Source organism: Schistocerca gregaria, chromosome 8, assembly GCF_023897955.1.
Source record: "Schistocerca gregaria isolate iqSchGreg1 chromosome 8, iqSchGreg1.2, whole genome shotgun sequence".
Classification (NCBI taxonomy): domain Eukaryota; kingdom Metazoa; phylum Arthropoda; class Insecta; order Orthoptera; family Acrididae; genus Schistocerca; species Schistocerca gregaria.
The window spans coordinates 470927157-470953031 of record NC_064927.1 but is presented as its reverse complement, the minus strand read 5'-3'; the positions used below and the strand labels follow the sequence as shown (position 1 = coordinate 470953031).

General features: G+C 38.1%; 2 protein-coding genes across 6 annotated transcripts in view; one reads left to right on the top strand and one right to left on the bottom strand.

Moving 5' to 3' along the window:
• LOC126284468 (uncharacterized) overlaps nucleotides 1–23314 on the bottom strand; it is a 103116-nt gene extending 79802 nt beyond the window's left edge. Inside the window, exon 1 of the mRNA XM_049983419.1 lies at nucleotides 23174–23314. Coding sequence (XP_049839376.1) covers nucleotides 23174–23234 — 61 coding nt within the window. The 5' untranslated portion in view covers nucleotides 23235–23314. The remainder of the gene's footprint in view (nucleotides 1–23173) is intronic.
• An 86-nt stretch (nucleotides 23315–23400) lies between these two features.
• Nucleotides 23401–25875, top strand: part of LOC126284467 (myelin regulatory factor) — a 1300448-nt gene continuing 1297973 nt past the window's right edge. For 2 of the 5 annotated variants that reach the window (XM_049983414.1, XM_049983413.1), the window contains exon 1: nucleotides 23401–23586. In XM_049983414.1, the coding sequence (XP_049839371.1) occupies nucleotides 23544–23586 (43 nt within the window). In that variant the 5' untranslated portion in view covers nucleotides 23401–23543. The remainder of the gene's footprint in view (nucleotides 23587–25875) is intronic. The other 3 variants (XM_049983418.1, XM_049983411.1, XM_049983417.1) reach the window with 3 other exon arrangements.

Sequence of the window (25875 nt, the reverse complement as noted above, 5' to 3'; positions counted from 1 at the left end):
CCAAGTTGTCAACGAGGCACTGTGTGCAAGCTGGAGATGGCTCCATAATGGTGCAGGCTGTGTTTACGTGGAACAGACTGGGCTCTTTGGTCAAACTGAATGAATCACTGACTGGAAATCATTACTTTTGGATACTGGAGACCATTTTCAGCCATTCATGGACTTTATGCTCCCAAACAATGACATGATTTTTATGGATGATAATCTGCCATGTCACCAGGCCACAATTTTTTGCAACTGATTTGAAGAAGATCCTGGTCAATTCAAGCGAATTATTTGGTCACCCAGATCACCCGACATGAATCCCATCAAACATTTATGGGGCATAACTGAGAGGTCAGTTTGTGCACAAAATCCTGCACTAGCAACATTTTTGCAATTATGGATGGCTATAGAGGCAGCATGGGTCAATACTTCTGCAGAGGACTTCAATTGAAGTGTTGAGTCCATGACACATCAAGTTGCTGCACTACACTGGGCAAAAGGAGGTCCAACACGATGTCAGGAGGTATCTTATGACTTTTGTCACCTCAGTGTAAGGAAGATTAAGAGCCGATCACCCGTCACTGACAAGGTCATTACAGATCAAACTCGGATTTGGACTGGGGATTGGTGGGGAAGAAAACCACTTGTGTTCTTTTCAAAGGAACCATCCCAGTAGCTGCCTGAACCAATTTAGGAAAACCATGAAAAATCTGAATCTAGATGGCAAATGGGAATTTGAACCACCATCCTGCCCCCAAATGTGGGTCCAGTGTGCTAACAATTGTGTCACCTTACCTTAGTCCTGTCTTGGAGAAATCAACACAGAGACCATCACAACCTGCAGCTGTCCCATTTTTCATAGTGTTTATCAAGAATCTTATTTAATAAGAAAGTATATGTGTAACCCTGGAAACTTCAAACAAGACAGGCAGTGTCAGTCTCTCTTCTGTTTTTATGGTATAGGTTGCTGTAATAGGTTTTGAAGTTTCAAGACAAACTTATGTCTGAAGTATAATTTGCAATGTAGTGATAAATGTAATGTCTTGTTTGTTGTCTCATGGCTCTTGAATGGTCTTGCATATGATAACTGTCCAAAATATGACCAATAGAAAGCTATCTGGCATACAGTAAAATGTGTTTCAGTTGTCCAACACGATGCCCCAAGAGTAATCATTACCATCAACCATCTCTGTTTTGAAATGACAAGGCCTTTTCAAATCGTGAACTGAAGCACACTTTCAGCACTTGTCTGCAGCTAGTGCAATCTTGGGCTGATCTCTGCCAATTGAGCCTAGAGACTTTCTGGGCATCCAGTTGGTCTGGTGACCTTCCCCTACATCTTCTTCTGTTTCTTGGACTCCTCTGTAATGTCAGGATTGTGCATCCCTCATCCTTGCTTCTGGCAATATAGCCATTTTTATGAAGCTGCCTTTCCAAAATGCCATTAATCTTCGGATCAGGTCACATGTCTTGCTAACATTTTTACTTATTTATGTTTTTGTGAAGATCAGCCTGGAATATACCACAGTTTTTTTGGGTCTTCTGTACTTGCCTTTGTTGGATATATTCAGTTTCCAGGACTTGGAGCCACAGGTCAGTACTTGCAGACACTGTAATAGTGGACTACTTTGTTCATTTTTACTTGCGTCTTTAACATGAAGAAACTTCAAACTAGGATGGCAGATATTCAGAGATGGAGACAATGCCTTACATCACCCTTCATATTTATGAGCAGGTCCAAATAGACATGTTCACTGACATTGTTCAGAGGCCAGTTCTGAATACATATATTTTCTTCTTTGATTCATTTGTTGACATAATTTTAGTTTCAGAAATTTGTAATTAAAGGGTATTTTTATCCAAACAGTACACTGTCACCAGTGAATATCATGTTCTTATGCCTTTTACCATTAATTTGTAATCTGTTATTTCCACAATTTGTTTTTGACATTGCCCTTTCTGAGACAGATGGGGATAGCTTACATGGAATGGAATCACATTGTTTGGCACCCCTTTCTATTGGCAAATCTTTGGTCTGTTCTCCAATAGCTCTGAAGTTTGAGTATGTGGGGTGGGTGTAAGCACTTGTACATAAGTAGGTTCCAGGAAGGTTTGCATGATCACTGTGCGACTGACTTGAATGACTTTTTAACATTGACAAAAGCTTCACACAGAGGCAACTAGTATTCATTAATATTACTGATGCTCTCACAGAAGACTAAAAGATGGTCTAGTGTTCTAAAGCCACTGTGGAACAGTCTTCCAACTGGCTGGACTGACTCACTGCTCAAACTAATAAGGTTCAAGAGGATTCAAGAATATCTTATACAACAAAAGAGAAGACTGATAGGATAATAGTTTCTGGTATTATGAGAACTTTGTCTTTCAAATAGTGGGATGATAATAGATGTACTCCATGATTTAAGAACAGAACCCCTATGACGGTACTGACAATTTGTGACAACTGTCTTATGGTTTTCTCAACAATGATACCTGGAATGCAGAAAGATTACAGTTTAACACTAGAACTGCAGAAATAAAGCATCCCTAAAACACACAAACAACTTGTGGAAATGCAACTGAGTGAGAAAATGCAGTTGAGTGACTTTTTGGCAGCCATTGATATTTCCACAGATGCATACCCTGTAATTTTCAAGACACAAATGCAAGAGAATGCTGTACATGGAAATTTAAAACCTCAGCATGTAGAGCATATGTCAAAAGCCAACACATACACTAGCACCACAACACAACTAAAGATGACCTAACAAAAGTCAGAAGTTATCAATACTCCAAAAGAACACACACACCAAAGTATATTTTCGGGAATCAGCAAAATGCCGTGAGTAATGAGGATAATGGGCAAGGGGCACTGTATTAGAAGTGTATGGATAACTGAAAATTTGGATCTCATGGTAGGCATGCTAGAGTAGTCAATGCAGTTGCAATGTCCACTGCATCCAGTTGGCTTAGTGGAGAGAGCAAGTGCATAGTAAATAGGAGACCTAGGTTCAAACCCGATTCAGCACAAATTTTCAACTTCATTCAATGCTCACTCGCAGCCGAAGTCTTTAATTCTTTTGTGTCATGATTCATAATGGCTGCTGGATCAAACTGGTGTCTGTTTTTTTCAGACATATCCAAAACGGACAGGCACCATGTATATATTGGGTAGTCTGTACAGTTGCAATGTCCACTGTGCCCAGATAGCTTAGTGGTAAGACCAACTGTCTAGTAAGCAGGAGCTCTGGGTTCGAATCCTGGTCTAGCACAAATTTTCAACTTTCTCCATTACTTTCACCCAATGCCCACTCACAACCAAAGTCTATAATTCGTTTGCATCTTAATTTTTATTTATTTATTTATTTATTTAGTCCTCCAAATCCTATATGTATAGAATATATACAAGGATATTGGACATGGTTAGGTATTTACAAGATAAAATACTGTTTGTATTGCAATGCTAAGGACTAGATATTCAGGTAATTTAGCACAGATTCTTAAATACAACAAACATCACAGGCAACATACAAAGTAGAATATTAATAATGCATCTTTATTTTTGTTGTTTGGCTTTTATATATTCTGTCAGACTGTAAAAGCAATGATCAAATAAATATGCCTTTACTTCAGCCTTAAAACTACAGAGTTTACCTATTGATTTAATATGGTTAGGTAGATTATTGAAAATCTTTATCCCAGCATGTAGTGTGCCTTTTTGGCACAATGATGTTCTCACCTGTTTCACATGAAGGTCAGATTTTTGCCTTGTATTGTGTGCATGTATATCTTCATTTTTTAATAAGATATCCGGGTGTCTATCGATATATTGTTTGATGAAAACTGATGTTTCGTAGATAAAAATGCAAGGAAGAGGAAGAACTGACATTTTTTGAATATGGGTCTGCACGATTTCGTATTGTTTACCCCTTCAATAATTCTTAGTATTCTCTTTTGCATCCTGAAAAGTTTAATATTTGTCGTTGTATTGCCCCAGAAGATTATGCCATATTTAATTACAGAATGCACATTGGAGTAGTATACATTTAACAGGCTGGCTTTGCTGCAACAAGTTTTTAAGATCCGTATCATGTAACAGGTTTTGCTTAGTTTTCTTTGCAAATATTCAATATATACCTCCCACTTTGTGTTGTTCTGGAGCCAGAGTCCCAGAAATTTAGTGCTGTCAACACTTTCAAGAACTCTGTCCCTAAGTTCTATTTCTATGTTTGGGTGGTGTCTTCCTTTTACATTATAGAAGTTCAGTACTACTGTCTTTTCTTTGTTTATAATTAGCTTGTTGTAGCTGAACCACTGTTCTACACTGTTCATTGTTTGGATAGCGGAGTCTTTTAGTTTTTCTTCTGTTTTACCACTAATAAGGAAGCTTGTATCATCTGCAAATTGGTGGGTAGTTTGGCAATACTTGTTGTACATAAGATCATTGACATAGAGGAGAAGCAGAATGGGTCCTAATACTGATCCTTGAGGGACACCATATTTCACATTTTCATATCCTGAAGAGTAGTAGCTGATTTTGTTATGGTCAGTATATTGCACTTCAACCACCTGTTTGCTACCACATAGGTATGTCTTGAGCCACTCATTGGATATACCTCTAATTCCTAACTGGTCAAGTTTCTGCAGTAGGGCATTATGGTCAATGACGTCAAAAGCTTTAGATAAATCAAGACATATGCCTGTCACAAACTCACTTGCATCCAGTTTAGTATAGATTTCATTAAGAAATTCAAATACTGCACTTTCAGTTGAATAGCCTTTCCTGAAGCCATGCTGTGAAGGAGAGAGAATTTTATTTTTATTTAGGAAATCAGACAATCTCTTATAAAAAACTTTTTCTAAAATTTTAGAAAATACAGACAGTAGGGCTATTGGTCTATAGTTTGAAACACATTCTGGATTTCCTTTTTTGACCAGTGGTTTCAGCTTTGCTGTTTTTAAGCATGAAGGGAAGGTTCCTGATGCCAGTGAGCTGTTGCACAAATGTGTCAAGGGTTCAGCTAAGGCAAGACAGCATTTTTTAATAATTGCATCTGGTATTCCATCAATTCCACATGAATACCCTGTTTTCGAGGTTTTTATAACTGATAAAATTTCTTCAGAATTTGGGGGTGAAAGGAACAAAGATTTAGACACATTTCTCACACTATTGCATGATGAAGGCGATATTTTGTTGTGTTCTTCCAGACCACTCACCAACTGTTCACTTATCTTTGCAAAATATTTGTTGAAGGTCCCTGCAATTTCTGTTCGGCAAGAAATCAATTGTCCTTCATAACATAAGTTCATATTTTTATATTGTTTAGTTTCACTTGCTGTTTGATTTTTTATAACTTCCCATATAGCTTTAGATTTGTTTTTTGAATTTTCAACGTATTTGTCATTTGCAATTGTTTTAGCTTTCCTTACAACATTTTTGAGGATCCTCTTGTAATTCTTCAGGTACAAATGAAATTCTTGAGGCATGTTCTGTGTCTTTGCTATAGTGTGTAATCTTCTTTTCTCTGCACAAGATATTCTAATACCTGTTGTAATCCATTTGCTCTTTTTGAAGTTAGGTTAACATTTTTGCTTTTTTAATGGAAATGCAGCTTCAAAGTATGACATGAAGATTTCCATGAATTTTTCAAACTTTTTGTTAGTATTTTCACAAGTATACACTTCATTCCAAGTTTCTTCACTTAGTCTCTGTACAAAAATGTTTATTTGTTTGTTAGTGAATTCCCTTGCTTCTTTTACAAGTTCCTCTTTCTCAGTTGTTTCACTTGGGGTATGCAAAGCAATAATCTGTGTATAATGATCACTGAAGCCAGTATTAAGATTTCCGGCACAGAAATTGTGATTTACATTTGTGTTTATTAATATCTGATCAATTGTTGAGCTAGATGTTGCTGTAACTCTTGTAGGAGAGTCTATGGTGGCTTTTATGTTATATGTTTCCAGTAGGGTCATCAAGCTTTGCTGGCCTTTTGAGATTTCTTGAAAATCTATATTAAAATCTCCACATATGATCACTGTTTTGTTGAAGTTTTTTATAGTATTTAAAGCTGCTTCTAGTTGGTGACAGAAATAATTTAAGTTCCCATCAGGGCTTCTATATATACAGATGATTATTAATTTTAATGCAGAGTGTTCAACTGCGGATACTTCAAAAATTTTCTCTTCAGCTAACAGTTCAATCGGTTTTATGTTACAGTAATCAATGCCACTTTTAACAAATATACATGATCCTCCATGACTGGATGTAATTCTAGAAAATGATGAAGAAAGATTGAAGTCTGCAAGTTTTGTGACTGACATTGCATCTTTAGGCAGCCATTGTTCAGTTATACACACTACAGAAACGTTTTTTAGCTCATCAGTACATACAATTTCAACTTCACTTAATTTGTTTAGGAATGATTGGACATTTTGATGAATCAGCATGAAATTAAATGGTTTTTTAGGCTTTGGCATATTTAATTGATCACTTACCTTTACCTTGTCAATAAAAAATCATTCAGGTGTGCTGGAAGTACTGCTTTTCTTTTCCCGACTGCACCTATTCTTCTATTATCATCTGCAGCAGAATTTTCTTCTGTGTCTGGCTCCCCTGGTAGTTGTTCAGCTGCTGCTCTTACTGTTGATAATATTGCTGCTGGTGTTAGAGTTGAGTCTGCAATTGGTAGAGCTGTTACTGCATTCATTGTGCCTGGATATTGGAGGCACCAAGTTCCTTCTTTTGTTGTTGTTGATGTTGGTGAGTGAGGTCTTGCTGGCGTTGTTTCCTTCGAATATTTGGGAGGCCAATCCAGGGTGATTTTGCTTTTGAGTGTTTGATGCCTCTTGGTGATAATTTCCTCAATCTCTCCGATGAGCAGTTTTTTCCCCATGTTGTTAACGTGCAGTTCGTGTAATGTGTGGAATCTGAGCCCAATATTATTAACATTTACGAGTTCTACATTTCTGAAATGTTTGCAAAGTAATGAAATTTGTTGGTTGGCATTGATTATTTCTTTATTTACGCATGAGCAAGACTGTAAGTCACGCCGATGTGGAATGTTCAGCACTAAAACATTTGTGTGTGTCAACTGTCCTAAGCACCTTTTTAGCTCTTGTTTTGCTTTGTGGGTTTCGTTTTTATATACGTCATTTGACCCACCAATTAGCACAACAAAGTCTTCAGAGGAGAAGTCAGCAACGTCTGTGGATCATACATGATTGCAAACTTCTGACATAGAAGCACCAGGCTTTATGTAAGAGATTGTTTGTAAACTGGACTGATCGCTCAGAAGGCGAGCAAATCCACGACCATGACTGTCTGCCATCAAAACTACTTTTCTTCGTTTAGGTTTCTCTACCTGTTTAGAAGGTCCACTGCCATTATGGCCAAACAATTTAGTATCAGTGCTGGACAAATACTTGATATTTGGGTCACGCAAGTGTTCAGGTCTTTCAGTTGCATTTCCTTTCATAACAGTAGTTGAGTTGTTAGGCATTCTTTTGGATGTATCACTCCGCGTTTTTTGTATTTTCATATTCAGCTCAGAAGTTCGTTTTATCACATGCACAATGTTTCTTACCTTGCACGGTTGATTGCACACTGAATCTGCTTGTAAACACGGTATTAGGCTCACACAATAACCTTTGTTGAGAATGAGGCACTTTGTTTTTCACTTTGCCTGGAATTTCGTGGTTACTGTGAGGCAAGTTTGATGTAGGTTCACACTTTCCGGACGTAAGTTTTTTTAGTTTGCTCATCAGAGTATTGATGTTTAGTTGCAGACTACTTAAACGATTATTTAACTTTCTGATTTCATCACTACAATACGTGCACACGCTGTTTTATCGGTGTAATTTTCACTTTTTACCATGAACACTATGCATATCAACACTAGACGCCATCTTAAAACATAATAATGACTGTTGGATCAAATTGGTGTCTGTTCGTTTGGACATGTCCAAAAGAATGGAGGTCGTATATATTGCAAACATTTCTTCACTGACACATTCATTCCCTCTACCACATGATCAACCATCTCCTTTCTATCCCCATGTCCCAAGAAGACTTTCAACAGGAACTTAATATAATAAAAACAATAGCCACAAATAATAAATTTGACCCCAACATCATTTACAAAATTCTAAGTAAAAAGATGAAGAAGTGAACCAGGTCTCTACTATCCCCAACAAACAACACAGACAAACTGGAAAAGAAATGCTGCAGATTACCTTTTACAGGAAAAATGTCAAGCAGGTTAAGTAACATTTTGAAGGGAAAGAGTTTCTCTGTTTTCCCATGACCCTCAGCAAATAGATAGTTGCTTGTTCAATGCAAAAGACAAACAACCAGCCATCACAAAAATTGGCATTTATAAAATATGCCAAGAGTGTCAGTCTTGCTACATAGGACAGACTGGGAGGTCAATCTGCACCAGGCTTAAGGAGTATCATAGAAGGTGGAGACTGAATAAGCCTGATTCAGCCTTTGCAAAACATTGCCTTAACAAAAACCATAAATACATAATAGATTTACAAGTATTACACGCAGAGGAAAAGGGGGAAACTCAGCCAGTTAGAAATTCTAGAAATTAAAAAAAAAAAAAAAAAAAAGTGTATATTCCCACTCATATTATTAAATCAGCAAACCCAATTCAATTACTCACCCTTTGAGATGATATCCCAACTCCTAGATAGAAGTGAAACTTTGGGCCTCAGTCCATCAGTAGATAAAAAGGTTTCAGCCTGACGCATAACTTTATTCCTAGGTAAGTTTAGTCATGTTAGTGCAACTGCTAAATTTTGTAATTCCATATGTAATTTGTCAACAAACAAAAAAATGGTCATTGAAGCAATTTTATATTAAGTCAAGGATCGATACATTAAGAAGTTGAGAGGTTTATCTTTGCCTTACCATCATGTTTATCTTTGCTTTATCATTTTTGGAATCATAATGTACTTGAAAACTGGCTTATAGCCTGAAACCTAGGTTGTGCAGTAACCATAATAAAATTTGAAAAACAAGACAAAAAAGTGTGTTTGTTTAGTTAATTTTGTCTTTTATTTAGAAATGGCTCCATGAGATGAAGAATGGCAAACCCTCCCAATGTTTGGTTGGTTGGTCAGTTATCCTCCTTACCAAGGTACGCAAAGGTATTGCAGCAAATTTACTTTGATGCCACGTCTACAGCCATCCAAAACTGAGTCCAAATTTTTCGCATTGGTTTGGCATAAATTGGGTACCATGCTCCTTGCTTTGCTGGGAAGTACCTGTGCATCAACTGTAATATTTTCACCAGGGTGGTAAAAGTGGAGACAGTTTTATACAAACTTAATCCATATTTCATAAATAAGAGGGAACTCCTCAGCAAAGATGTGTTGATCTTGGAATGATTTCTCATTGAAGAGGATGAATTTGATGAGTTCATGGAATATCTCTTTTATCATTTTATCCTGATTAAATTAGCTCCCCCAAACAATGTGACCAAACATCATCCTGGGAAACATGTTTAGCACAAGAAGTGCCTCTGGTGAGCATGAAAGCAATCATTACCCCAAATTTCTTCAAGTTGGAGGGCACTGATGACAGAATCATCCACTGGGTGGCATGCATATGCAGTGGACTATACCCTCTCCTTCAGGACATCTACAGCAGCTTTTCTTCCAAGCAACAGCATGTTACCAACTTCCCATTCAGTTCAGTCTCTAGTGGCCACCTTCACAATTGGCTCAGTCAACTTCTGAGACCATTGTGAAGACAACTGAAATGCAGAGACATCTAGAAGCAGAATCTTCAACTCAGCCTTACTATCTTAGTTGCCTCTGGCAGAACTGTGAATTGTGATTTATTCGTCCCGTAACATACATATGCTAATCATTTGATTAGAGTACAGGAGACATGACAAAACACAATTAACACAAATGTTAGCAATCATCCATTCAGTTCAGTCTCTAGCAGCCACCTTCACTGTTATCTCCACAACTTCTGAAACCATTGTGAAGATAACTGAAATGGAGAAAAATCTGGTTAGAGAAACTCTGACTTGGGATTATTATTTTAAATGCCTCTGGCAGAACTGTGAATTGTGATTTATTCATTTCATAACATACATGTGTTAATCATTTGATTGGGTACAGTAGATATGTCAAAATATAATTAATGCAATTTCACCAATATAAAGTTATAGTTAATAAGATGGAGCTGTATTGAAACATTAATGCAAATATTTTGTGGAAAGATACCTTTACACATTCAAATAACAAGATAATTTGTAAATTACATTCTGCTCAAATATTCAGTTCATTGTTCATGAAATCTTCAACTGAGCAGCAGCATCGCTGAAGCAGAGTACCATGTAGCTTTCTTTTTAGTGAATCTAGATTCATACTCAAAATGATCTTGGCCTCTAATTTGTTATAAATTTACATTCCCATATACTGGAACTCAAAACGTTCTTGGTTTCTAATTTGTTATAAATTTACATTCCCATATACTGGGGAGTCAGAACATATAAGTTTAAGTAATGAGCAGGGAGTATTCAATGTTATTTCTTGTACGATAAGTGTGACCAAAGCAGTTCTCCTTGCGTAATTCTAAATTGGTACACAAGAAATGATATCATAGTTATACAGGGAGGATACTGTTGTTAATAATTTCAGGTTTTTAAACAATGGGTGGCATGACTTTCTTGGATGCACAGCACATACATATTTCTAATGATTCTCTTCTGTAATTTCAGTATGTGCATTAAGTTAAATAATACTGTGTACCTTATGAAGACTGGAAGTAGCTATGGTATGCAATTTTCCTCATGTCCATGTCAGTGGCATTTGCCAATATTTGCACTGCAAATACAAAGATACATAGACTGTTTGCTCGATATTCCATGTTTGATCCAATTTAAAATCTTGTCTAAGTCAAATCCTAAAAATTTAATAGAAACCACTTCCTCTAGATTTTGATTCTTACAGTTTATTTTAATTTGTTTCTAAAACTCACAAGGCATTTTCTGATTCAGAATTTGAGTTAGGCAGAATATTCAAAGTATCTTAATGAGTAATACCACACAGGTGTGACATGAATGAAAAACTTCTTACAGTAAAAAAATACATAAAAATATAATGTTATCTAAATGATGAGAAACAATACCAACACACAAAACAAAACTGAAAAGTTATATAACAAAGTCTAGTGTGCAAAACCTTCTGACAATGCATGTTTTTCATCTACAGCACAGATTATTGACTGCAGCAATTGCAATGCAAGCACCTTTGTAATTATAAAGACAGCAACATTCCAAAATGGGGTCAATTGACCACTCCCACCATTCTATGTGCACTTCATGAGATTTTCATGAAATTGTGAAAAATTCAGTAAATTGCAGTACATCATTGTTAAAAGAAGGAAAAAATTAAATTGGTGGAAATGTTAAAAAGTGAATTTGTTATTGCAGAAATAAAAGTGAAAGGTGTCTTTTGACCTCTTCCTTTTCTAGTGTTACTGTCCATCAGTGATGAGACCATTAGAGATGTGAAGCAAGTTTACACTGAGGTGACAAAAGTTAAGGGATACCTCCTAGTATTGTACCACACCTCTGGGTATACTGCAGTAACTCTACATGGCATGGACTCAACATGTCGTTGGAAGCCCCTGCAAAAATATTGAGCCATGTTGCCTCTACAGTCACTCATTATTGCGAAAGTGTTGCTGATGCAGGATGTGGTGCACAAACTAGCCTCTCAATTATGTCCCTTAAATGTTTGATGAGATTCATGATGAGTGATCTGGCTGACCAAGTAATTCTCTTGAATTGTCCATAATGATCTTCAGATCAGTTGCAAACAATTGTGGGCTGATGACATGGCGGATTATTGTCCATAAAAATTCCATCATTGTTTGGTAGTGTGAAATCCATCAATGGCTGCAAATTGGTCATGAAGTAGCTGAACATAATCACTTCCAGTCAATGATCAGTTCTGTTGGATCAGAGGATCCAGTCTATTCCATCTAAACACAGTCGACATCTTTATGGAGCCATCACCAACTTGCACAGTGCCTTGTTGACATCCTGGGTCTATGGCTTCATGGGGTCTGTGACACATTCAACCCTGGCCATCAGCTATTATCAACTGAAATCATGACTCATCTGAACAGGCTATGGTTTTCCAATCATCTAGGGTCCAATCAATATGGTCACAAACCCAGAAGAGGTGCTGCAGGTGAAGTTATGCTGTTTGCAAAGGCCACTCACACTACCATAACCCATCAATCCCAAATTTTACACACTCTCCTCATCGATACATTTGTTGCATTTCTGTGGATATTTCATTCAGTGTCTGATAGCACTGATCGCTAACTCTACACAAACACTGCTGCTGTTAAGTGAAGGGCGTCAGCCGCTGTGTTGTCATTGATGAAAGATAATGTCTGAAATTTGGTAGTGTCAGCATGCTCTTGACACTGTGGATCTTGGAATATTGAATTCCCTAACAATTCATGAAATGGAATATCCCACGCATCTAGCCTCAACTACCATTCTGCATTCAGATTCTTTTAATTCTTGTTGTGTGCCATAATCATATAGGAAACCTTTTCACATGAATCACCTGAGTACAAATGACAGCTCTGTCAATGGACTGCCCTTTTATAGTTAGTGTGTGTATGACACTGCCACCATCTGTAAACGAGCATATCACTTTCCCATGATTTTTTGTCACCTTAGTGTACAGTGGGGAAGAAGTTGGCCATGTCAGTTTAAAAAGAACCATGCTATTTGCCTCAACTGATTAAGGGAAAGTGCAGAAACCCTTAATCTGGATGGGGATCTGAACTGATGCACTCCTGAATATGTGTCTTTAGTGTTAACCACTGTCTCACCTCACTTTGTACCAACTTCCAGAGGACATTGCGGCCTGCACTATTCTGGTTTTTTGTTTTTTTTCCCTCCATACTGCCTACCACATATCATACCTAATAAGTAAGTATAGTAGGAATTCAGGAAACTTCAAAGAACTCAGTGTCAGTGTCTTCTTTTTTATGATATAAGTTGTTGTAGTAGGTTTTAAAGTTTCAAGAGTTCCAGATATACTTATTTCTTGTGTTACATGCAATGTGGCAATTAAAGTAAAATCTTATTTGTTGTCTTACGTCTCTTGAATAGTCTCACATGTGATATTGTCTAAAATTTTCCCCAATAGGAAGAAAGTGAATGCTTCCAAGACACCCAAATTACATTAACAAAATGCTATCTAGACTGTGAAATTTGTGATATCCAATCATGACACGAGTTACTAACAGTACGTTTAAGAAGAGACCACTTTTTTACTGTAATTTAGGGTATAATCACACACGATTTAAGATTCACTAAAAATTACTCGGCCAATGAACACACCCGTCAACTCCTATCCCAAATCAAAGTCCTCAATCTTTCCTCTCCCACATCCACACCGGCTGTACATAGCATCCTCCTACAGGCCAACCACAAATTAGAACAACATGCCACCCTCCACCTCAAAAAACTATCCAATCTCCTGGTTTCCCACCTCCGGAAAGGCAACTCACTCACCCTCCACAACCTTTCCAACAAACCTCAACCTCCTCTCATTGCACACAGACCCAGTCTCTCCCATCTACTCAATCTCCCACTTCCAGCTCCACTCCCCCCAACACCTCAAAATTCTAGTCAACACAATCTGGAACGACAACACCCCAATTCAGTAGTTAACCTTTCCTCCAAGCCCCTCTCCCAATCCGAAACCTCTGTCCTATCCAAAGGCCTCACCTTCAGCCCCACTCCCAGGTTCAACCAAACTGCCCTTGTCAAGGATTTACTGTCCTACACTCGTAGTCTCTGCTGGAAATATCACTTTGCCACGAAGAAAAACAATCCTGATCCCACTCCTAATGATCCAACTCCCCAAGACACTATCCAAATTGAACCCTGCCTGCAACAGTTCCGTCCTCCATCACAGCGGGACCCACCTCCTCTTCCTCAAAATCACCCTCTCCAAACCTTCCAGGAATTTCTCACTTCCAGCCTTGCCTCTCAATCTTTCTTGAAAAACCTTAATCCTACTCCCAACATCACCACAGCCGAATCCCAGGCTATCCGTGATCTGAAAGCTGACCGATCCATCATCATTCTTCCGGCTGACAAGGGTTCCACGACTGTGGTACTTGATCGTCGGGAGTATGTGGCTGAGGGACTGCGTCAGCTTTCAGACAACTCTACATACAAAGTTTGCCGAAGTAATCCCATTCCTGATGTCCAGGCGGAGCTTCAAGGAATCCTCAGAACCTTAGGCCCCCTACAAAACCTTTCACCTGACTCCATCAAACTCCTCACCCCACCGTCACCTCGCACTCCTACCTTCTACCTACTTCCTAAAATTCACAAACCCAAACATCCTGGCCGCCCCATTGTAGCTGGTTACCAAGCCCCCACAGAACGTATCTCTGCCTACGTAGATCAACACCTTCAACCCATTACATGCAGTCTCCCATCCTTCATCAAAGACACCAACAACTTTCTCGAACGCCTGGAATCCGTACCCAGTCTGTTACCCCCAGAAACCATCCTGGTAACCATTGATGCCACTTCCCTATACACAAATATCCCGCACGTCCAGGGCCTCGCTGCAATGGAGCACTTCCTTTCACGCCGATCACCTGCCACCCTACCTAAAACCTCTTTCCTCGTCACCTTAGCCAGCTTCATCCTGACCCACAACTTCTTCACTTTTGAAGGCCAGACATACCAACAATTAAAGGGAACAGCCATGGGTACCAGGATGGCCCCCTCGTATGCCAACCTATTTATGGGTCGCTTAGAGGAAGCCTTCTTGGTTACCCAAGCCTGCCAACCCAAAGTTTGGTACAGATTTATTGATGACATCTTCATGATCTGGACTCACAGTGAAGAACAACTCCAGAATTTCCTCTCCAACCTCAACTCCTTTGGTTCCATCAGATTCACCTGGTCCTACTCCAAATCCCATGCCACTTTCCTAGATGTTGACCTCCATCTGTCCAATGGCCAGCTGCACACATCCGTCCACATCAAACCCACCAACAAGCAACAATACCTCCATTATGACAGCTGCCACCCATTCCATATCAAACGGTCCCTTCCCTACAGCCTAGGCCTTCGTGGCAAACGAATCTGCTCCAGTCCTGAATCCCTCGACCATTACACCAACAACCTGAAAACAGCTTTCGCATCCCGCAACTACCCTCCCAACCTGGTACAGAAGCAGATAACCAGAGCCACTTCCTCATCCCCTCAAACCCAGAACCTCTCACAGAAGAACCCCAAAAGTGCCCCACTTGTAACAGAATACTTCCCGGGACTGGATCAGACCTTGAATGTGGCTCTCCAGCAGGGATACGACTTCCTAAAATCCTGCCCCGAAATGAGATCCATCCTTCATGAAATCCTCCCCACTCCACCAAGAGTGTCTTTCCGCCGTCCACCTAACCTTCGTAACCTCTTGGTTCATCCCTATGAAATCCCCAAACCACCTCCCCTACCCTCTGGCTCCTACCCTTGCAACCGCCCCCGGTGTAAAACTTGTCCTATGCACCCTCCCACCACCACCTACTCCAGTCCTGTAACCCGGAAGGTGTACACGATCAAAGGGAGAGCCACATGTGAAAGCACCCACGTGATTTACCAACTGACCTGCCTGCACTGTGATGCTTTCTATGTGGGAATGACCAGCAACAAACTGTCCATTCGCATGAATGGACACAGGCAGACAGTGTTTGTTGGTAATGAGGATCACCCTGTGGCTAAACATGCCTTGATGCACGGCCAGCACATCTTGGCACAATGTTACACCGTCCGAGTTATCTGGATACTTCCCACCAACACCAACCTATCCGAACTCCGGAGATGGGAACTCGGCCTTCAGTATATCCTCTCTTCTCGATATCCGCCAGGCCTCAACCTCCGCTAATTTCAAGTTGCCGCCGCTCATACCTCACCTGTCTTTCAACAACTTCTTTGCCTCTGTACTTCCGCCTCGACTGACATCTCTGCCCTTAACTCTTTGCCTTTAAATATGTCTGCTTGTGTCTGTGTATGTGCGGATGGATATGTGTGTGTGTGTGTGCGAGTGTACACCTGTCCTTTTTTTCCCCTAAGGGAAGTCTTTCCGCTCCCGGGATTGGAATGACTCCTTACCCTCTCCCTTAAAACCCACATCCTTTCATTTTTCCCTCTCCTTCCCTCTTTCCTGACGAAGCAACTGCCAGTTGCGAAAGCTCGTAATTCTGTGTGTGTGTTTGTGTGTTTTGTTCATGTGCCTGTCTGCCGGCGCTTTCCCGCTTGGTAAGTCTTGGAATCTTTGTTTTTAATTAAATAATCGGCGTGCTAATCACAGTGGAAATCTCTGGTCCAGAGGGACGTGAAGAGGCTGTGGTCCAGAGAGAGAGTAGAGTCAGTCGAGTCTTGTTCAGTCTTAAGAGTTAGTCGAGCTAGAAAGTGTCTTGTGAAACGATCATTCTGTGGATAATATTAGTGTGATGATTTCTTTTATATGTGTTGTGTTGTCTTCTTCGATGAGTAAAAAAAAAAAAAAAAAAAAAATATAGGTAAAATAAATTTTTGTGATGTCCATGAATAAGTTCATTCCAGTAAAAATAGAACCACTTCCCTTCACCTTTATTCACCCTTTTTTCTTTCTTTCCTTTCAACAAAAAAAAAAAAAAAAACCCTCCCTCTTTTTTTTTTTTTTTTTTTTTTTTTTTTTTTTTTTTTTAATTCCGGACATCACAGTGTGTGTGTGTGTTCTGAAAAAGGTCTTGGTGGTCATAAGCTTATTTTTGACAATTAGTATGACGTATAGTATTAAAATGATTTGAATATCTATAGACACAATGTGAGTAAATAATAATGAATATGAACTAACAAAGTTGCAACAACTGCACACAGGGACAATGGTAGTCATTATTGTTGCTCCAGAAGATGTCTCATTAACTGTCTTCTGAAGCTGAAGACATTCCGTTCTCTAATACAAAGGGGGAGGTTATTCCTCCAGAGTTGGTCTCCTGCTGCTACAAAGGAATTCAAGGAAGTGGCTGAACAATGGAGTGGGACGGAAAAGATTTTGCTCTGATGGAAACTGGTGTTTCTGCTTTGTTACTCAGGCAAAAACTTTGAGGTCAAGGAGAGATATGAGGGTTAGTGTACATTGATAAGACAGTAGAGAAGAAAGAGGGTATGGAAATCTCCTCACTTGCCTGCATGCGGACAGGACAACTGTGCACATGGTGGTGAAATATGAGCAAAGTGTCGGCCATCACAGATGTATCGAACACAAGTATTCATAGCAAGTTACAGGTGATGTGAGCTTTCCTAACAAAGACCTTGCAGGATAACATCACTGTAATCACTAATTGGAAGTAGAAGTATTTGTACAAGTTTCTTTTTAAGTCAAGAGGGAATAGCTTTTTATATTTTTGTACAGCTTAGAGAGATGCTGACATCTTCTTGTACACTGCAGTTACATGCTCATATCAATTTAGAGTTTCATCTGTTAGTACTCCTAGACTCTTTGCTACAGGAGAGAAGTTGATATTTGTTCCATTTAGGATTAAAGATGGTAGAAATTCATAATATTTCTGGTTAATTAGCCTAGAATGACCAACTAGTACTGTTTGGGTATTGGATGACCTGAGTCTTAATCATATATTGTGTGTTCATTTTGATAGTGCATGCAGATCAGTATTGAGATTCTCCATAGCTGTCTTTAGCTTTATATAGCTCATGTCACAATGTTTTGAAAAAATGCAAAATGAAATGTTCCAAAATAAACACCAGGTACATAATTTATAAGATACTTTAACAGATTGCTCCAGCTCTACCATAAGCAATTAATTCTACATGATATTCCCATGATAATTTATGATCTACACTCCAAAATATAACACAACTAGGATCATCAGAGAAAAGTTAGTCTTTTAAGCTAAAAAACATTATCAGTATCTGCACTGCCACTAAATAAAAAGCAGTTCACCTTAATCTTATTAAGGGATTGCGCTATTGTACTGTCAACTCTAATTTAACAACTGAGGTCATAAATAGAGTGAAGGAAGGTTGTTTCATTTATTATACTGACAAAACGTAAACATCTCAAAAATACCCAGAAAGGATAGAACAGAATTTAAGAGAAAAATATATTAATGAGATTATTACTGTACTGTTTGTTTCTCTACTGTAATATTCAATTGTTAGCTTGAAGCTGAGAATTTGGGGCATACCAAAGAGGACTTTGTCCATATAGAACTTACCCAAATTAAATTCTCAGCTTCAAGCTAATAATGGAATGTTACAATAGAGAAACAAACAGTACAGATATAAAAGCTCTCTATTTCATTCACATTTAAAAAAAAATGCCATAGTACCCATAGAAACACACCTTTAACACTCCTCAGATAAAGTAGCAACCACCCCAGATTAATAAAAAGCAACAAATTCTGAATCAAGGTTCACAGGAGAAGAGTAAAAAGTTTTCACAATGAAGGCTGGTCTCAGATAAGTTGACAAATAATCCCCACAACTTTTTAATGTGGCCCTCAATTACATCATGAATATTTGGCAAAAAGAAAATCCACTTAGAGCCAAAATTTCAGCAATATCCTCAACAAATCAAACTGCTTCAAGTTTGTAGACACTCTAGCTCTCTCAGTTCTCAATATGGAAAATTTTCATGCCCTCTTATTTCTTCAAAATAAGAAATTGGAATACTACAGAAAACTGAGATTATGTCATTGAAATCCTGTGTATAAACGAAGTCTCGATAAATTATTAGAAATTGAACACAATGTTGCATGTTAAATACATGGGTTAAACAGCAAGCATGATATAAGTGAGAAAGTAACATGGATAAACAGATCAAGCAAAATTTATGAAGTCCAGTTTTTAATATGGAAAATTTAACACAGGAAATGCTTGGTAACAGTCACAAAGATCCAACACTGTAAAACCATAACTATCCCAGATGTCTCTTACACTTGAAAAACTCTATTCCAAATTAAAAATGAAAGAACTGATTACCTTCTCAAAAATTACAGAAGATTTATCAGAATTTGCGTAAATAAAAAATTTCATGTCAATGAAGTTTGGAGAATCCTCCCTGCAATGAAACTTCCTATTGAGAGATTAACTTAATTATTAGAACAATTAAGAATAAAATAAGCTCTTACTTTTTCACATCTTGCAACAGCCAGAAATGGATCTTGTGACAATTAGTGCTAAGAAATTCAGAAAAGATGGGAGGACAGTGGATCTGATAAATACAGCAATACTGCAAAGCAGTTGAACTTGAAGAGCATATGCACAGAATAAAGATTAAATTAACACTCTTCTTAAGACTGACAAATTTTTAGCAAACATAATACACATAAATGCTACAAAGATTTCAAGCAAACTGAGGGAAAATCATGATCAGAAGGAATGAAAAGGTACAGAGTGAACTGAAAGTGCCAATCAGCCGTCTAATAAAAAGTAAATGTGGAATGGCTCAAGTGGTCTATTGTGATCAATTAATATAATAACTGTACATAGTCTTATAAATATGAGCAGCTCATTAATAATTACTAAGAACAATAAGATGACTCATTATCAAATTAAGACTGAGAAAGAGATGTTCGTCTGTTCAGCTGCCATCTGAAACGAGTCTAGTATGGCTGACTTTGGGCACTGGGGATCAGCAAATGTTGCAAGTTTTTAATAATCCTTTAGAGCAATAAAAGAACATGTATATATATTAGGAACAGGATAGAACTCGATACTAAATCTTGTGAGACTGCATATTTTATATTTCCCCTGCTGTGGGGTTAGTTTCAGTCTTGTAATGCAGTTTGTTGCTGTGACCCTCTGGTTTCCGTTCTGAAGACAAGAGCCCCCATAAACACCAATCACTCTTTTCAGTTTATAATGTGTACTTCTACATAAAATAATACTGTAACATTTTTTTGTAATATGAGAGTGAAAATCCATAATTGTTTTCATATTTACATATCAAGCAACATACATTACTAATTTGAAGTCAGTTTGTACCGAGGTATGGTACTTTTCACTTTCTCTTAACCACTGCCCATGTGTATTATTTGTTTTCTGTCTCCCTTAGCCCAGAAGTTCCTGTCTCCTTATGTTGTTAAAATAGCTGATCAATAAGGAGCTGTATCATTTCTTTTGACTTTCCTCACACTGAATTATAGTGAAACAAACCCTTTTTTTCACACATACAGCTACTGCTTCCCTCTCTACATTTCTGCAGATAAATGACATCTCTGTCTGCAACTTTTCTCTTCCCATCACATCACTTTATGCTCACTTACACCTCTTGCCCTTCTTCCTCTCCTTAATTAGTTACTCATTTTAATACGCCAAACTAAATCCAGGTCTTTTTTGTGTGTATCATTATCAACATAACGAAACATATGCAGAATTGCTGGTTAGATGTAAGACAGGGCCTGATGGTTCCTTCAGTACACATTCTGCCCATTATTCTTCTCATGCTCCTGTTTTACAGATCTTTAAGATGTCCTTCCTCAAGATGACTATCTTTCTTCTACAGAACATTACTGGCCCCTTCATCCAGAAATACTTATCTACCCCATCACAATTCACATTCTGCTCTTTTTCCGGAGCATTAATACCTCCTTCACACCTTACTGAAGTGTCTTCAGGGACCTATGGATTATTATACTTAAGTGCCAACTCTCTAACTGTACAATTCACAACCACAGTTCTGGAAGTAAAAATAATTCCCATTCAAATAATACATCCTTGTCTACTGTTCATAATAGTTTTTTATAGTCTCATGCAAAAGTCTATAACAAGTTACCAACAGATATCAGGTAGGATACTAAAAAACACAGAAAAGGAATGCCTGATTTGCCACTCCTACAATTTACCATAACATCTAGGTTAAGGGACAGAAATTACATAGATCCTTAATGTTTGTTTATAAATATAAAGCACAACACTTTTGGTGTTCTATAGTATTAATTTATTTAATTACTCGATTTTTGGCTTACAAGGCCACCATTAGGCAATAACTAATGTTTGTATTTAACAACATCATGAAAAGGACAGACTGCTACTCACTATATAGCAAAGATGCTGAGTCATAAGGCACAAGAAAAAGACTGTCAAACAATTAAGCTTTCAGCCAAAATGGCTTTCTTCTGAATTAGACAACTTACACACACACACACACACACACAAATGCAGTTGCAGCAGGGAACTATTTGTGTTTCCTGTCCCCACGACCTTTTCTCCCCTCCCTGTGCCCTCCAAATCCCTCCCCATTCATCATGATGGGAAATTTGGTTTTCACTGAGTAATGTGCTTCAGTTCGAGAGGAATAGTTGATAGATGTCACCAACTGTGCCCCCTGTCGTAATCTTAATGCCTGCTGTGAGATCACCTTTTGATGTGGAAGGGAAAAATATCCTGGTCATGCTGACAGACTAGTCTGTAGCTTTTGTCCGAGGTCTGAGTTAGGTTGGAAAGTGACAGTTTAGTTGTGCGCTGGCAAGGCCAACAAACGTGAAATTAAAAAGCCCGGTTGAGGTGACAAACTGATCTGTCACTTTGCCTTACGTCTCAGTTAGGTTGGAAGTTGACAGTTTGGTTGTGAGCAAACAAAAGCCAAAGAATGTGAAACTAAAAAGACTGATTGTGGTGACAGTCCAATCTGTGCCTTACAATGTTTGAAAAAATCATCACTAATATCATGTTACAGTTGCCATGTTGTTAATGGGGTTTGTCACATGTTTCCTACATCACTGGTCAAAGATGACAACTCATATCAAATATTACTCTTTATATATACATGTTTTCTTCCTCTTAATGGATAGTTTAGGAAAGCTTCTTCTGAAATCTTATCCATACAAATAAAAGATAGTGTGTAATAATCAAGTTTCAAACCTGCATGCAAAATTTGGTGACCATATTGTATCATATCAAAATAAAAAATACATAAAATGGCTACCTTTTGACTTCTCATTGATATGGCACAAGATCTTTTGAAACAGTGCTGGAATATATTTCATGTTACCCATGTAGGTACTTTGAAAAAAAAAAAAAAAAAATACTGTTGTACTCGGCGAAATATAAAGCACCTAAAAGTACATAAACAACAGCTTTGTAGTATAACTAAGAATGCAGCATCATCATCTTTTCCTTTCCTTTTTTTCCCAAAAGTAGCAGCTTCCTCTCTAGTATACTTGATTAAATTCAGATGAAATACGTGCGAATAGTGTTAAGTAGTATAGTGATAGTTCGTTTTTAATACAAGATACACATTAAATTTCTGTGATTACCTTATCCTTTGTTAATATATACCTTGATTTATTCCTTATCCCTGCAGGATGTACTACCTGATAGACTTTAAGGAACAAAATGAATTAATGAATGGGAACACATCTTCTTAATGGACCTACTTTTCTTCTTAATCTTTCTCCTGTTCTCTATCGGATCAGCATGTTGTATGGGTTATGATAATGTTAGCGACAGTTGGTGGGCAGATATACTGCCTAACACCTACCATATTAAAAGATCAAGTTGATAACATTGGGAAAATACATGAATACTCATGAAACACATAAGAAAACATGAAACATAAACATAATCAGTGCCCACAACAGTCTTGTCCATGGGCATCACACACAATATTAATTTTTGATCTGATGCAGCCTAAGAACGTTCTGAAAATCATTCACTGAATTATGCAAATACCCTAATATATTTGTTATTTAAAATAGCAGTTAATTCATGAATGGAAAAAAAAACAGAGTTGTAATTTTGAAACCTTATTTGCTCTTCACCACCTAGCTGACTACTATCTTAATAGTTTCTAGAGACATTAGAACGTATCATAAGTTTTGGAAGGCAAGAATTACAGGTCTCATGAATTCAGGTAAAACGGATTACTGACATCCACCTAATAAAGTCCCTAATATTCTTCCAAACTAAGATACGTTGATAACAGTCGTTGATGCATTACTGTGCTATACGGCATGTGACATCTATTCAAGGCAAATATCGTTTGAAGTGGATTACATTGCACATGCTAAACAGTTCATGCTTTAATATTGTTCGGACAGTGGAAGTGCACCGTCTGCTAACTATGAAATGCTTTCTAATAATTTAATGTTGGTACCGTATTAATTTACCTTCGGAAGCAACATCTACTTTATCTCCTGCGTCATATATCACGTATTTATGTTTTGCCATTCTGCCTCCCTACTGTCAATTCTACTCTGCGTATGCGAATGGTTGTCGGAATTCCTGTTGTCATGACTACCGAGGACAACAAGCTTGCATTCAAATCTCCATGCTGCTCCGTAGGCTAGAGCCATCTGTTGGTGCGTTGCGGAAACGCTACAGCGCACCGTACGTCACGTGATAACAGTGGCTTTGGAGGAAAGTTCATTGCTGTAACGGGGACTGTTTCCAGTGAATCGTGTGAAAAATGGAAAAGACAATCGTACGAAGATGAATTTTCTTAATGAAAATGGCTTGACAAGGTGAAAGGAGCAGGCCATGGACGTTCTTGGAGAGGATCAAGCTCTACAGGCCGTCCTAGGTGAGTATCTCAGCGTTGACATTACGGGAGCCTTGTTGTTGGTAGGCGGTGCTGGTGCAACTCGGTGGTGGTACAGCGCTGCTGCGGAATCCTTGACGCGAGAGAAGCGAAAGTGACAGACGTACCGCGATGTCCGCTTGTCACAGTGGGACAACGTAATGGCTTTAAAGATCTGTGGATTCCATTTTAGAGCGGCTGTTGAGAAGATGCAATTTATTTTTCTTTAAGCTGATTGCATCACGCAAGAAGTTGCTGCCAACGTGTGTATGTGTATCTTAGCCGCCAAATCGTAATGCGTCCTTGAAAAACAGGACATTTAATATTCGGAATATAATCTTATCAAATGCAATTGTAAAAATGAAAAGAATTATTCTACGAGGTATTTCAGGAATCGCATTACATCAAATTTTCGAACCACGCTGCTAAATGCTTCATTTAAGAACAGCTGTTGAACATACCTTTCCTGCTTGTATTAAGTATGATTTTGCTATGTGGAATATAACGCTGGATAAGATAGGAACCGACCATCTTCGCCTATTGTGGCACGAAGAAAGCTCCGTTATACAACTCACACTTGAGTTATTTAAGGTAGCTACATAAGCGCGTTGTATCGTATCGTAAATACATGTGCTATTAGTTTTGAGGTGTGTCTATCTTATTCAATGCTTTATTCACACACTTATAAACTACGAAATTGGGTAACTGGGCAGGTCTTACATTTATAACAAATTCATTTGTCTTCGTTTGCAGTTGTCTGTTGTTGTTTCCCTAAGCTTCTTTTAGATTTGAAACATGTGCCTTTGTGCATTTTTCACAGCTAGGTGTAGCACTGCCTTTTTGGGCTTTCTTTCATTAGAAGACGTTACCGAAGAATTTTTCTAAAACATTTTAAGACTAGAGGATAATTAAATATTTTGTATTGATAATATAGATCCATTCATTGTTACTGAACTGTCAGTAGCTTATTAATTGGATAACACGTTTAAAATGTAGGAAAAAAGTGTGGGACTAAAAACATCAACAGTTTTAAAGCTTATGGCATGCATAGCCATAATAACATATAGTCTGGAACGGCTCATCACTTTACAGATTTGGTTTCTGTTTGTCATATAACCCTAATATTCACGCGGATATATTTGCACTAATTGTGAGCCTACGATTGCATTTAAGGTATTGCAAGCAACTACGGACACCCGTGCTTTTTAACGACATTACAATTACCACCTAAATCGATTGTTAGGAAATCGCAGTAGGGAGAAAATGGAACATGTGATCCGGCATAAGACGTTATACACGGTGTGTCTACAGTTGTGCAGTTTTATTGAGCTCATTGTAGACCAAAAGACTCTTAAACAAGGAAATAAAACAGGGAAGAAACATGCTTAAAATTGTGTAGCCAAACATTTTTTAAATGTTTACATTACGTAATTCGTATGTGCGTGTAGAAACAAAAACACTAAAGAAGACGTCATACCGCAATACTTTTATGTCGGTGTCATCTGTAATATTCATACGTACTGGTATTTGGCATATCTGTACCAGACGGTTGCTATGAAAACGATGTATTTTTGTGACGAAGTACATAAAAATAAATTGTGTACTTGGTTGATAACAGCTCTCAAATCTCCTTTAATTTGAGTCACAAGTGAACGCAAAATGTCTTATAACGGTGGAAACGGAGGGTACGTTTATGTTTTGAGTTCGGCCTCGTTTAGGAGCGGAATTTCCCCATTACGGAGGTTGGGGGCCGTTGTTTGGAAGAAAAGGTGGGGTACACGTTATGGATGAGTAGTAGGGAGCGATTGAGAAAACTCGGTTGTGTGAACAGCAGCCTGAACATGTCACTGTAAATTCTCAGCAAGCTTTATCATTTCGAATACATCTTGACGTACTGAAATCGCCGTTTTACCGTTTACAGCCACCCAACAAGGAATTTGTGATAAAATTTATTTAGGACAACATAAAGCTATTGGCTTCGATTTTTGAAATAGATTTTTAGATATGTTTGTTCATGTTCATTGAGATAATCCAATTTTCGGTTGTCACTATTTGCTCTGAGAGAATTCTATTTATTGCCTGTATCTTAGTTGTGGCAAGTTACAATTTCTCGCATTTACAATATGTGATTGTTTTATCGGCAGACATCCGTATTTCTGGGAATACTCTGATTATTTCACTTGCCCGTGACTTATAATCGCCTTGTAGTCCGAATGTATAAATGGATCGAAAAGAGCACCTACTTTGCGGCTGAAAGGTGCGTATTATCGATTGCCGACTATCCTGTCTTTA